Genomic DNA, 14,316 nt, shown 5'->3' on the forward strand with positions numbered 1-14,316 from the left:
GTATAACCTCTATAATTTATTTACAGCTTCCCATTCCTTGGTGTGCTCTCCTTGGTATAGTTATAACCTCTACAATTTAATTACAGCTTCCCATTAGTGGATTTGATGTATTTTGGTATTTCTGACTTTCTATTTGTGGATTTTATGGTAACAAAAAAAGATTAATTATTTCAAAATATAGTATGTGTTATATTTATTTTAACAGTTCTAAGTTGCAGCTCTTCATTTTTACTTATGTTTTGGATGCTGTCTTTACTTGGTTTTATTGTAGATTTTCATTTTTCTGGCCATCGTTTTACACTGCGACAGACAGGCTCTAATTCTAATGATAGGCCTCACCTGAAGCCTGGTTTGCACTGCAACTGTAGTAGATGGCACAATAGGTGATGCAATCTACTAGTGGCATTTATGTTCCAGGCCCTGGGTACACTTGGTAACAAATTCATTTTTTTTACTATATACTAGTTACACATAGACACATTAAATGTACCAATTAGGAGCATGACAATGTATTCATGCTTAAAAGGGGAACACTGGCACTTTACTACTTGTTATCAAGGGTATAGTGCACAGAGTTCTAGAGCCTGTAAAAAGGTAGAAAGTTCAGGCACAGATACATGAATGACAGTAAATGAGAGGTGCACTGTGTAGCTCAAGAAAAGTGTTATGATACCGGAGATGCATGAGGAGAGATGGCACATACATGTTTAGTTGCAGATCTAACAGCAATGCCGTAAAGGAAACATTATAAATGTAATCAGATTTGCATACTTAGGTACTCAGCACAATACTAGGATCAATAATTACTTTGTACTTGGCATTGGAGAATAAATAGTCTGATGTATCTACATCGTACTCTACAATGCTACTGGGCATAGTCTTGGCACAATCTTGGACTCTGGGGCATTGGAGCACTGACAGCCTTATGATGTTAAAGAGCAGGTTCCAGCGCACTCAAAATTTCTGAGATACAGTTGATAGGAGTTCTTTCCTTATTATGGAAATATCATTTGCATAATTTCATGTTACGCTAGTTACTTGAAGCTCTCAAAATAACACCATTACACAGCTTAGCATAGGTATGCATTATTCACAATACAAATCAAACGTGAGCGCATCATTTGCAGTAAAACAAATTATGGGAACGAACAACCACTACGTAAGTGGCTGCTGTTCTCAGTGATTTTGTTAAATGCGTTCTCACACCAAAAATTGATGAAAGGTTGGATATTATTCTAAAATATAGAGCAAAATGACATATTTGCATTTAAATTTTTTTTATGTAGTTTCATGTAATTTTCCTGAAATTGTGCGTAGTTAATTTCTGCATGGTTATGTGAAATTTCGGCAAAATCCTTCATACCCTTTTTTGGAGCTTAGAAAGTCAAAAAATGCTGGGGCAGTATATCTCTGCAGAGAAAATGCCACATTCGAAGCAAGTTAAGAAGGTGAATTAGTGGAGATACCCTTGAAGTGATCATGACAAATCATACTGATTTCATGAGGTTAGGGTAATCCTTAGGAGAGGAGTTCCTAGTAATGGAAGACACATGCATAAGTGATTATTCTTTTATTTGACATTGAAGTCTATCACGATTCTTGAGAAAAGAGAACAATCTCCTAGCTGGTTGATGGAGCACAGTATGAGGGGTGTTCACACAGCTTAATATTCAGATTCACCTACCAGGTTGATCCAGAACATCCATAAGTGTACATGGCAGCATCTAAGAGATCTTGCTTTTTCAGCTCCTCCAGCATGGACATTAAAGAAATTGTGGCAGTCAAGCCTCCACCAGACCCCATGAAAGCAATAACAGGCACTTCTTCCTGAATATAGAGAAAAAGGTGGGACATCAGAACAACAATGTTTTCTGTTTTTTAATTTCAAATATGTTTGGGGGGATTTAAAAACTATATTGTTTAACAGCATGGAAATTGAGTAACAGGTAAGTAAACATTTATTGCAAGTAAGTCATGGTTACACAAATATTGTGTGCTACTTTTTTGCATGAAACATTTATAAAGAACCTTGTGGCAGCCATCTGATTCACCTTACCCAATGTTGATTGTTTTGTCCATAGATGTAAAAGAAGCAAAAAGAAAGAAAATTGAAATACAGCAGACCGTGAAAGGTAGAGTGGGAATAAAGAGCAAGTAGCGGGGAAGGAAAAATGAGGGGAAAAGCGGGAGTGAGGGATGTGGGAGCGCATCCTAGTGATGTTGGTAGTGTGTGGGCATGTTTTACTGTTTATTAATTTTTGGGATGGGTCTGATATAGTCCTTAGTTGTGGTTTAAAAATTGCTTTCATAGTGAGTGACCTTTCTATGGAGGTTTTTAAAGAAACAGATACTAGTCAAGCTTTTCCCAAATTGTTGTTTATTTGTGTTGTTTAACAAAAGGTGTGTATTTAAGGGAGTTATCATCTCCTCTATTAAATTGTGTCCAGGCCCGGCATTAATGTATCAAGAGTTGTTGAAGGACTTTCCACTCCATTGGTAAAGTTTCACACCGATTGTTATGAGGATGACAAAAAGGAGATTCTCCTCTTGTTGGAGGGACTGTATGATTTGGGATCGATATATATCAAGCACAATGGCAGCAAGGTCAGGGGTCCAGTTTATGTGAAATTGTTGAGGGATGATTGTCTTACTTCTTTCCAGAAATTCATTGATAGGAGAGACAATTTTTTAATGAATTCATCATATAATTGATGGGAGGGGAGATTATCATTTTGATGGCTTCTTTACAGCCCCACCATGTTATGAATTTGACTACTCTTAATTTTTGTTAGTGTTTTTCGCTCATTGATTTTAACCATAGTCCAATATTTTGTTTATACTTGAGACAGGTATTAATAATAAAAGAGCTATTACAATGGAAATTTAGCAGGCGCATCTTGTTTTTTCTTTGCTGAGCATATAAGCTGCCACAGATGACTACTTGTTTGTTGTCTCTAAGATAGCGGGTTTGGCAGTCTAAGTATGTTGAATAAAAATCAGAACATAATCGGCATAAGGGATCATTTTTGTGTCTCACCAATGAAGGGGATACCTGCTAAATGTTTATTTTCCTTTAGAATGAGAAGGAGCGGTTCCATTGTTAAAAGTTAAAGAAGAGCATATGGAGCTCCCCTGGTGTGTGCCCTGTTGAAGACTAAAACTGTTAGATAAGTGACCACAGATGTTTATTTTGGCTGTAAGTTTGCTATTTTGATACTGCCGAAGACGGGGAAATGAGAAAAGGAAAGAGATTAGGGAGGGGTTCAAATGAAGCAAGAGAATCATGAGAAGAGGTAGAGAAAAAGGAGAAAGAGAAAAAAAGATAAAAATAAGCCCACCCACATAAGAGTTAACCCACCCTCGCCTACTCCCCCATCCCTATAGATATGGATAGACAGTGAAGACACAAGTAGTCTGCTTGTAAGACTGCTGAGCTACGCCACAGATAAGAATGCTATCTGTAAGTAATACAGCTAGGTTCTCTTAGAAATAATATGTAATCAATCACGAAAGAAAGAAGTAACAAATGTTTTCCGCTAATATCTCTCTTTGGGATAGTTAGACTGCATAGGTTTAGAACGGGTTACTATTTTTCGAGGGTGCCATATGAATCTTGGCATCCAGGGGGAATTCAAACTTCTTAGATACATAGACATTAATACCTAAACCTTCATGCAGAAAATCATGTACAGGATTAACAGTTATACAAAATAAGAAAAAGTGATGATAGGCATAGAATCCGAATCATTAACTGAGTAACTTTTAGGGGAAAGCAAGCAAGCGTAGGCCTGGATAATGTAGATTGGCATATTTAAAATAAAGTTATAGCAATAGTGTACATATAATAGCTGAGTCAACCCCGCTGCTAGACACCAATTAACTGGTGCATTGGTGTCAGTGTCAGTGCCTAGTGGTGTTAGATGAGTGTAAAAGAAGGTAAGTACATGCATCATGGAAATCCATGAGGGAGTGTGATTTATTTATTGGAGTTTTTAATGTGACTGAATGAGGTTATTTTAACTATGGGAGAAGTTATATCAATGTGCTAGATTAAGCTACGGTTAGTGGATAAAAATAGGTATGATTAATAAGGATTCCGCTGTTTGTACCTTCGTAGCGCCAATAGCATTTCCTATGTAATGGCATTCTGTAATCATTTGAGAGTCTGTGATTCATAGATGGTTCATTGAAGATTGCTTGTTTGCCATTAAGCTTTTTTTTTAGCTTTGTTGGGCCAATGAAGGAAAATTAGTTAGATAAGTCTCTCGGTGTTTTCCATTTTGTTTGATTTGCCATGTCTTTGGAGAAATCCTGGGTGATTCTGATTGATGAACTTTGCCAGGTGATTTTTAATCTTTTTTCATGCGGGCAATTATTTGTTCCACATGGGCATATAGGACTTATCTGAAAATGAGTACCCTAAGATAATTTTTAGGGTCAACAACAGTATGCTGAAAGGTTGTGGTTCCAATGATAGAGTACCCAAAAGACACTGATACAGATATTAATGAAGATCTAGGTGCACCCAAATCCCTATCTGCTCATTCTCACCAATAAAATTGATCTTCAAATGAGTGTCTTGATTTAGGTCTAAACCAATGGTTTCAAGCCAGTCAAGAACCCTCATATTAGTTAATTTTTGTCTGTAGCATGCTCAGCCATGTTGAATTAATTTATTGAAGAATCTCAGGTATGCACAGTACACTGGTGTTAACGCCTGGTTGAATACTTCTTTCAGTCAATCTCATGATTTTCACTGTATTGTGTATGGTGGACATCCCCACTAGAACTTTACACTTTTAGACTCACTTCTTTGCTTGTCCTCTTACAATCATGGTGAGCAATGTAATACATGGCCACAATCTGCCCAATATTTGGCAGTTGTATGATAACCCCTGTTGCTATTCGTGGCACTAGAACTAACATTGCACCTTCACTGACTCTTAGTACTGACAATGGCAACTTATTAATTGACACCAGAGAGATTCTAGATTAATTTTGCCAATTCTATACTAGATACTATAGATCACAGACCACATCCATGATGGACGACTATGAGACATATTTAGGCAGTATTTTTTTGGTACGGCTAGAGAAGGACCATAGGCAGCATGTTGCTTACCCAATTACGGAGGAGTAGGTACAATATGTAATAAAGAGAATGTCAAGTAGGAAGCCCGATGGGCAAATGGTTCACTTCTATAAAGAGTATACTGGTACATCTGTATTGGCTCTACTGGCCATGTATATGGAATGATATAAAAATCAGAAAGTGCCAACCACTGCAAATCCTATTGTCCACTCCCTTTAATTAACAATAAACAATAAAATACTTGCTAAAATCCTGGCTAATCGGATACTACACTTGCTCCCACCTAATTGTGCACCCAGGCTAGTCACAGTTTATTTTCCTGAGGGCCTCGTCCCACAACCTGCAAATACTGTTCAGTCTCCTACTCCAGCCTATTAATAAGCTTAAAGCTGTGGCAGTTTTCTTGTATGCGAAGATAACCTTCAATACTCGGAGTGTGTGGTCCTGGTTAACCCATTGGAGAGACTGGGATTTAGCATCTCCTTCACCATGTGGAATAAACCTCAATACCAGCACCATTCTACTTGAATCTGGCAGAATGAACAGTTATCTTGCTCTATACCAATTGCAAGAGGAGCGCAGCAGCGGTGCCACCTCTCACCCATTCTGCTTGCTATGTCAGTGGAGCCACTGGCTGTGTGGCTAAGCCCGCACCACGCAGCTAGAGGCTTTGGCTTCTTCTTGAAATGAATATTGGTGTCTCTGTTCGCAGATGATGTCCCCTTATATGTGAAAAACCCAGAAGACAATATCTCCCCTCTGCGCTGTGAATTGTTTAGGTTCACCCTGCTGTCAGGTACATCTATTAATGGGGTCTAATTAGAGATTTTATCTTTAACCCACTGTACCACGCGTGGTGAGCTTGAGTACCTACTACAATGGTGTGAATCTGCAATGACATACAGGTTAGTGGGGTCTTAGATTGTATGCTAAAAGACAACTATGGTGTGACTGGTGTGACTGGATCAAACTTCTGCTGTCTCTGGCAAAGCCACTCATCTCATTCATGAATATCCCAATCCACTTAAACAAAGTTTTCTTCCAGCACCTCTAAACACTTATGACACACCTAATATGGATGAATAAGTAGCCTAGATTAAAACAGATCATTCTGATGCTGCCATTTGACCAAGGCAGGCTGGCAGCACCAGACTTTGAGCTGTACTATCTCTGCGCCCAGGTTACTAAGGCCGCTTCTGGCACCATTCCATTCCTCTCCAGCTGCATCTGGAGACAGAGGCTACTTCTGTGTAGCCTCTATTGAATACCATGATGTGTTCTGGCTCCTACAGAACCTATTGCACTTTACCATTATTATTCTTTATTATTCTCCCTTATACGTTTAGGTTTTATTGATACTGATGTTACTGATATGACGCAAGATTATAGCAATAGGTCTAATCTAGTTTTTTCCCTCTATACCAAAATAGAGGAATAGGCATCAAGACAATTAAATATAAATTATTTTGTACACTTAACAGATACTGTAACTGAATACAAACAGAGGATAGTTTAAAAAAATAGGTTAATGGGCACAGAAATTAAAGAGTCCAACGCCGATGCTCTAAATAAATAGGAAAGTCACTGTTGCCTATAATCGTGTGGATTCAAGGATTATATGACAATATCCTGAACCAACTGGTGAGCAAACCGAGTTGAAAATGTATTAATTATAACCAAAACTGTCCTCACTATTAAGGCCAACTAGTCATTATATAACATTGTAGATCATCAACACCCTAAGTGAAGCATTATTATCATGGATCAAATATAAAAGAAAGAAAGAATCATATGAAATGAATATCAACATATAAAAGTTGAAATAAACTCCTTAAGTAAGTAACTACCTATTGAATCTATGGGGAGTGGATGATTCTGAATGCTTGTAGCTGTAGTGCTAGTATGGAGAGTGTGGTCTTCACACCAATGGTATGACTTTTATTCCTCCACAATTTAAAATGACTTGTTATGAATGGCATGAGGAATGAATGAGTTTTCATAAAAATAAAGTGGAATGGAGGTCTATGAAGGCTTTCTATCATAATAATAATATGGAAAGTGTTTTTTTTATATGACTGCTATTCCTCTATACTTTAAACAGCATGGTATGAATGGTATGGCTAATGAATGAGTTTTAAAATTTACCCAGTGCCTGTTTTTGGTAAATTCTCCCTTTGTTCAACATTTATATATGTATTGTTTTTACTTCCAGAATCATCAACATTGTTTTTAAGTTATAAATTTGTCCTGAAGAAGGTGGTGTCAACCAATTCCTATACACTGAAACGCTGCGTCTACAACTTTTTTTAAATATAGTTTTGCTTTTACTATATTCTTACGAAATGTGTATATCCTGTATGTATGTCTCTAAACAAAATATTTAATTATACAAGCTTTATTTGCACATGACTGTTTGTCGCAGTATATGTATTGTGACAAAATTATGAGAATTGTACTACTACTAAAGGATGCGCCAATTCACTATTGAGATATAAGTAAAGGATTTTGATATAGACAGATGAGAGGCTATATAAAGAGAACTGTGGACTCTCAAACAAAGATTATTATGGTTTTTATGAATTAATTTTTGTTTTTTAAGAGACGTGTACAAATATTTTGTGACTAAAGGAGGAGATATTTTACTAAAAACAAGGCCTAGTTTGTATGCATTAACTGTATGAATGAGAATGATACTTGTGAATGATAGCAAAACCAGAAAGGATAACATAAGGAACATTTTCCTTCATAGGACTTCACCAGGTGGGCCTGCCAGCTCATTATCCCTGTGTCAGATGTGGTTCTGATGATGCTGACTCAATCCTTCTCTCTTTTACTGTTTCTTGGTGTACATCTGCTGGACATCTACACTCGCTACCCTCTTCCTATTACAGATCGAAGTAACTTCCTTAGGTTACATGATTGATTTCTCAGCTATGACTCGCAAGTTGATTGCACTGGCTTTGCTGCTTGCTAAGAGCAGGGTGGTAATCCACTGGGGAATGGGCTATCCCACAGAAAGTTGCAGACTGGCTATGCGATCTGGCATATTGGCGAAAGCAGCTGGAGGGACACATGGATGAAATGCCTGCTATCACTAGGCCAAGAGATATTAAGACCCCACTGCAGGACTATCTATTGTGGGGGGAGTGGGCAGGAGAATGGGGAGACTGTGGAGTGAACACTAACCATATTGAACTCACAAGGTGCTGAAATGAGACCAGTCATTACTACCCGGCTGCCCTAGACTGAAGAGGCTGTGGAGATCTTTACATGATATTTGAAGATTGACCCTTAAACCTGATGTCCTGCTTTTGAGATTAAAAAAGGGTGACGAGTTTGCTGCCAGACAAATGTATGTTTACTTGCTATTTATCTGGACTGTCAGTCATTTACATGAGAAGTGGAGAGGAATGGCATTTTCTCAATATTGTGGCTGTTTGTTTCATAAAAGGATTACAAAGATTTATATTTAGGGAATGCACACCAAAACATTTAAGGGACAAATAAGCCAACATAACTTTGTGCAAAACATGTAATTGAACCTGGAAAAACTGTTGTCTAGTCCTAGATCTTGCAACATTATGGAGCAGATTACTAGCATGCATATTTTCCCATGGCTGCATACGCATTCAATGTCATGGCACAAAACCATAACAAACTAAACAGAGGGATTACATTTTCCAGTAGCTCTGCTCTATTCATTTGATGGTCAGCATCAGCTCTAATGCGATTCTTCAACAAATTGAAACCAATGAAAGAATGTCAGAGCACTAGCCTCAGTGGGTGGGATTGAAAGCCACATGACCTTTGTGGTTTCCATATTAGTCTGAGAACACAAGATAACTGTCTTATCAAGCAATATGAGCACATCTGTGCATACACATGGATACAGATCGTGCATATATAATATATGCCTTTCAACCATGTACATGTTATTAGATAACATATCCATTTCATTATAGTGGGTGATATTTACAAAGGTAAACTAAGATGTGAGTAAATCTGCAAGTGTAGGAATACTCTTACTCATTTTGGTAACTTTGTAATATTGACTATTGGCTATTCATTAAGTTACTCAAAAGTGTAGACGTGCATGTACTCAGCCACTCAATTCAGAGGATGGAGCCTAATTTATAAGCTTAATGTTCTTGCATGTAACTTTCAACATGCAGGCGATGGTCTCCACCACCTGGTTTGAGATCACCCTATGTTTATTTTAAATGCAAAACGAAGTGCAACATGCTACTGCACTGTTAACTAACATTTTAATTCAATATTTTATTATTGTTAATATATTCAACTAAATTTCATTTCTTTTTCTCAGGATTTGCTTAAAAAGTTCCCAACAAAATTATATACTTTATATTTATTTAAATTAATTGAATTGTTTGGGAAAAAAGGGCATTAAGATTTATATTGATAAAAGGTTATTAACATACTTTATAATACACGAATTTAACATAAAATTACATCAATTAAAATAGGTTAATTTAATTTTAAAGTATTTCCCATAGGGTTTTAGTTTAAATCCCTGAGTCCATTATTTTCTATTATAGTGTGTTGCAGTACCAGTGGTTGAGCATGTGTGGTGTTAGACTTAGTCCATGTCTAGATACCTTTGTAACTGTTTAGGGTGCTTTTTGACTGTAGTAAATACAGAAGTCCAGTTTGTGAATAGCAGTAGAATTGCTCGTTTGTCGGTGAATGCATATGCATCGCTAAATCTCTTCCTAGCCCTCCTTTGACCCATTCTTACTCCTTCTTAAACCCCTCCTTTTTATCTGCCACACCCCTTTGCCCTCTTACAGTTACTACTAAAACATATACCTACGTGTGTGGAAATCTCTGCATTCAGGGCGGAAATCTATGCACATACAATTTAGGAAAAGCTGAGGCACAGACATCTGTAGATAGGTCAATGAATAGCATTTTATAGTACATTATCAGTACTGTTCAACATACTGCAAAATTTAAATGTGAATAGGCCCCAAAGTGTGTAGGAATTTTAATTCACATCATATATTTTAGTAAAGTGGGCTGTGTTATTATTGTTATATCATGTACATCTCGCCTATATAGGATGAGCAATTTCTCATTAAAAGGTGTTTGTATTTCAGCATGCAGTTAATTATTTATCAGCATTTTCAAAGCGTTTAAATATGCATGTAAATGCAGTTCAATATTTTCTGTTCAAAACATGAAACAGTACCTACATTTCACTATACAGAGTATCTAGGTGCCTATTTAATGCATCTATCATAGTGGAAAACATGTATTTCTGTATAATGTATATTCTCCTGTAAGTAGTAAGAAACGTAGATCCAGTGGTATATTTGTTCTGAAAATAAGTGCAGTTTTTCGATAGAATGCAGAAAGAGTGACATCTGCTGACCAGATAGATATCATGCACCGGACCACCACTCCTTCCTGTATTTGAAAGTGTAGTTTTATCTGGGCGTGTTGGGGCGGTGACAACTTGAATCCTGTTGTGGTCTGTGTCCCGCAGGGGGCTCCTTCCATTTTTCTAGTTATTTCCCTGCTGGCAATTCTCATCCAAAATATATCAAGAGAAAAGTGTGATTGCTGCTGCTCAGCTGTTCCTTGTGGGGGGAAGAGGAACCAGAGCATGAGGCACCCCACACATGTTGCCAGCACGACAGCAGCTAAGACAGGACAGTACGAGAAGATGGCCATCCAGTGTGTACACCGGAATCCAGTCTAAGGGGCAGATTTATGAGGTTTTGCCGTAGGGAAGCGCAGCAGGCCTACCTGTTGCGCTTCCCTACGGCAAAAGAAAAGGGCAGTGATGCGCCGTATCTATAAAATGCGGTGCATTCCTGTCTCCGTTTCCCCTGCGCCGGCGCACAATGGGCTGCCTACGCCAACGCAGGCACCTCTGCACCATGGTGCAAGGGTGCCTGCGTTGCGGAGATGAATATTTTTGTACAGGAAGGGAAACCTTTCTGTACAAAAATAATCACAAGAGGTTTTTCCTCTTTGTATGGGTGCTGCAGAATGCAGCACACATAGAAAAAGGAAAAACGAGGGGAAATAAAGATATTTCTCCCCGTTGCGCCTCCCTTACGCCTCCCCTGGGGAGGCGGAAGCTTTTGGCGCTGCCTCAGATTTACGATTTCTCGTAAATGTGGGGCAGTGTCAAAAGGCCATGGGTGTTGCTGGGAACTCCCCCAGCAACACCCATTGCACGCCCCTTTAACGCAGAACACTGCATTAAAGGGACTGATATTTATGAGGCAGCATTAAGCCAAAAAAAGTGGCTCAGTGCTGCCTGATAAATATCATGCAGGCTTCTGCGCCACGGAACGTCACAAAAAGTGACGTTCCGATGGCGCAACGGGCCTCATAAATCTGCCCCTTAGTGTCCTTGTTTTCGCCAACCAGACGTGAGCCAGCTCACTGACCAACTTTGTCCCGAGAAGCAGGAAAGCAAGGAACAAGGGTGTGCAGGCCTCATGGCCCACTTCCATGACTCCAGTAAGGTAGTGGCAGACGTGGACCAGTGCCCTATTACCCGCCGGGTATGAAGTGAGCCTGCGGGTAGAATTGTGTGCAGCAGGTGAGAGAGAATCTGTGTAAGTGGGTGAAGCGTCCCCGCCAGCAACAGGCTCAAGGTGCCCGTAGGCTGCCAATTTGCACCTGCAACACCCGTGCAAGCGAGAAGAATGCAAGTCAAGTCACAGTAACTTTATTCAGTTTCAAAAGAAGACCATAAAAGTTCATAAAATCAGCATTACTAATTATTATTCCTGTGATCTATATAGAAAACAGCATAAAAGAAAATGCATACACTTCAATTCATTAGGAAGAAAGAGAGAAAAATATACACCTTAAAAACAATCTTCTAATAAAAATACAATCTATATTACAAGGCACTTATCATCATGCGGCTCCCTCCATAAATATACATCAGTGCTTAGGTTTGTGTGGTAGAGAGTTACACTATTTGGGTTCAATAACAATAACTAATACCGTTTCCTAATAGCCATTGCAACTTTAATGTAGTTAGAGACCCAAATGAATATATCATAAGTAGCCAAAGAAATACAAATCTTCCTCTTGCTTCTTTATAGAGGGGGCAAAATAGAATAAAGTGCACTGAGCTGCCAATTATCACAGGGCAAGGCTCCAATTTATCTTCCCACCTCGATTGTTTTGGGAAAGCCACCAGAAAGTGCAAGGTAAGTAAGCAGAATCTAGTTAAATAAAATCGAGTCTGTACATTTATAGTGAATGTTAAATACAATTACTGCTGATCGGGGATAGACAAAGGTGGCCTATTACATCGGGTTAGAGTGGGATATATTCGCCCCTGTAGAATGTGCCTCTTTTATGATATTTTTGGCATTTTCAGTGAATCTGACTGGACAATCAAAATTGTGTCCCAAACCTAGCTTATAAAGGCTATCCTTTACGAATCGGAGCCAAGGGATAGAAAGTGCTCCATCAAGATTAATACAATCTTTAATAACCTTTCTGGAAAACACTAACTCTTTAGACAACCAGATTTCAGCCCATAATAACAGGGGGGCAATGTCTATGCAATCCTTTACGAAATCAAGCCCCTGCTCTTGATGACAAATGATTGTGGGGGCACTGTTTGGGGTCATCTATAGTCATTTAATGAATTTGTTTTCCATAACTGGTAGCTGACGGCTGTTATGGTACCCCCACACTCCTGCTCCGTATGTTGCAACTGGCACAGATTTGGTTTTATAAAGTGTAATCAGCTCAGTCAAAGCGGAAAAGCCCCTCAACTACCCTGCCCGCATCTGCACCCTCGCAGTAAAGAGTGGATCCTAACTCAACCTATTATTAAAAATATTCCCTTGATAATGAAAATTGTTCAGTTTATCAATTCTCTTACCTCCCACTCTGTATTTCCTTGTTTTTGTCATTTTAGGGCAACACACTATGATATACGATTTTATAAAATTCACTTTTAAATCAAGAGCCAACATAAAATCTGTGAATGCGTTAAGCAGTTTTTGGGCCAACAATACGGTGTCATCCACGTAGGTAAGTAGCGGGACCTGTGTGCCACCAATGCGCAGACAATCAATTTCTTTATCTATTAAAAAGGCCTCTAATTCATTGGTGTAAATTATAAAGAGAAAGGGGGCTAAGATAGATCCCTGCCGGACACCTTCTGTGGAGGCTATGTGCCTAGTTGTTTCCCCTTTGGGACCATATCTTATAACGTCAAACGTCGATGCATTGAGCGCACGATGAAGAGAAATCAGAGCCTCCTCCACTCCCATTTTCCCCAAAGGAGCCCACAACTTCTCCCAATTTACAGTGTCAAAAGCACTGTGCAAGTGCATGAAGGCCAGGTGGATAGAACCCTTTCTGACCTTCATGTACTTGCCCATAATCAGTGACAAGTTAAGGCACTGTTCAATGGTGCCCATCCCTCTCCTGAAACCATACTGCGTTTTTGCCATCACTCCAGTGTCTGTCGCCCAGGTTTCAAGTCCGGCACGGACGACCTTCCCCAGCAGCTTTGCCGTGGCGTCAATAAGGGTGATTGGCCTGTAGCAGGCAGGGTCACTTTGGTTACCTCTCTTGAATACAGGGACCACAACAGCCTCCCTTCAGGATATTGGGATAGGGCCAGTCACCACTGCTTTAAAAACATTGGTGAACAATGGAGCCCATAGCTGGGGATTACTTTTAAAGAGATCTAAAGGGACTCCATCAAGGCCTGGCGCTTTCATGCAAACTCCTTTAGCTAAGGCTTCCTCAACCTAATCCACTGAAGTTGATGAGCTTAGCTTGGAAGTCGAGGTTAAATTTAAGGGAAAATCCCCACTTAGAGCCCCGGGATGACAGCCAGAAGGATTAAACATAGCTGAGAAATGAGTTTCCCAAACATTCTCCAGGATCAAGGAATCTATCTTACTCACCTCTTTGGTAAAAAAAAGGGCCATTTATAACATCCCAGAAGCTTTGGAGTCTTTGAAGGAACTGACTCTTTCCAAATCGTCCCAGGCTAATGACCTTAGTTCTTCCTTCCTCTGCTTAACTTTATCAATTCGAAATCACGGATGATCTCAGCGTGAGCCCTCAGAGAACAAGAAGTAATGTTGGTCGAACGAAGTCGCACCAGCTGTCTACCCCCAGCACCGAAGTGCCACTGTTGCCCCATCATTGAGCACATCACATGGAGTAATTGACCATGCCAAGGGGCAGTATTCCACCTTACA

At 39.2% G+C, this 14,316-nt stretch overlaps 1 protein-coding gene across 1 annotated transcript in view; it reads right to left on the reverse strand.

Annotated features, from left to right (window-relative positions):
- The window catches only part of LOC146809855 (cytosolic phospholipase A2 gamma-like), a 596,102-nt gene that overhangs the window by 379,732 nt on the left and 202,054 nt on the right, over positions 1–14,316 (reverse strand). Inside the window, exon 5 of the mRNA XM_085616717.1 lies at positions 1,685–1,827. Coding sequence (XP_085472843.1) covers positions 1,685–1,827 — 143 coding nt within the window. The remainder of the gene's footprint in view (positions 1–1,684; positions 1,828–14,316) is intronic.

This window comes from Triturus cristatus, chromosome 7 (assembly GCF_964204655.1).
Source record: "Triturus cristatus chromosome 7, aTriCri1.1, whole genome shotgun sequence".
NCBI lineage: Eukaryota > Metazoa > Chordata > Amphibia > Caudata > Salamandridae > Triturus > Triturus cristatus.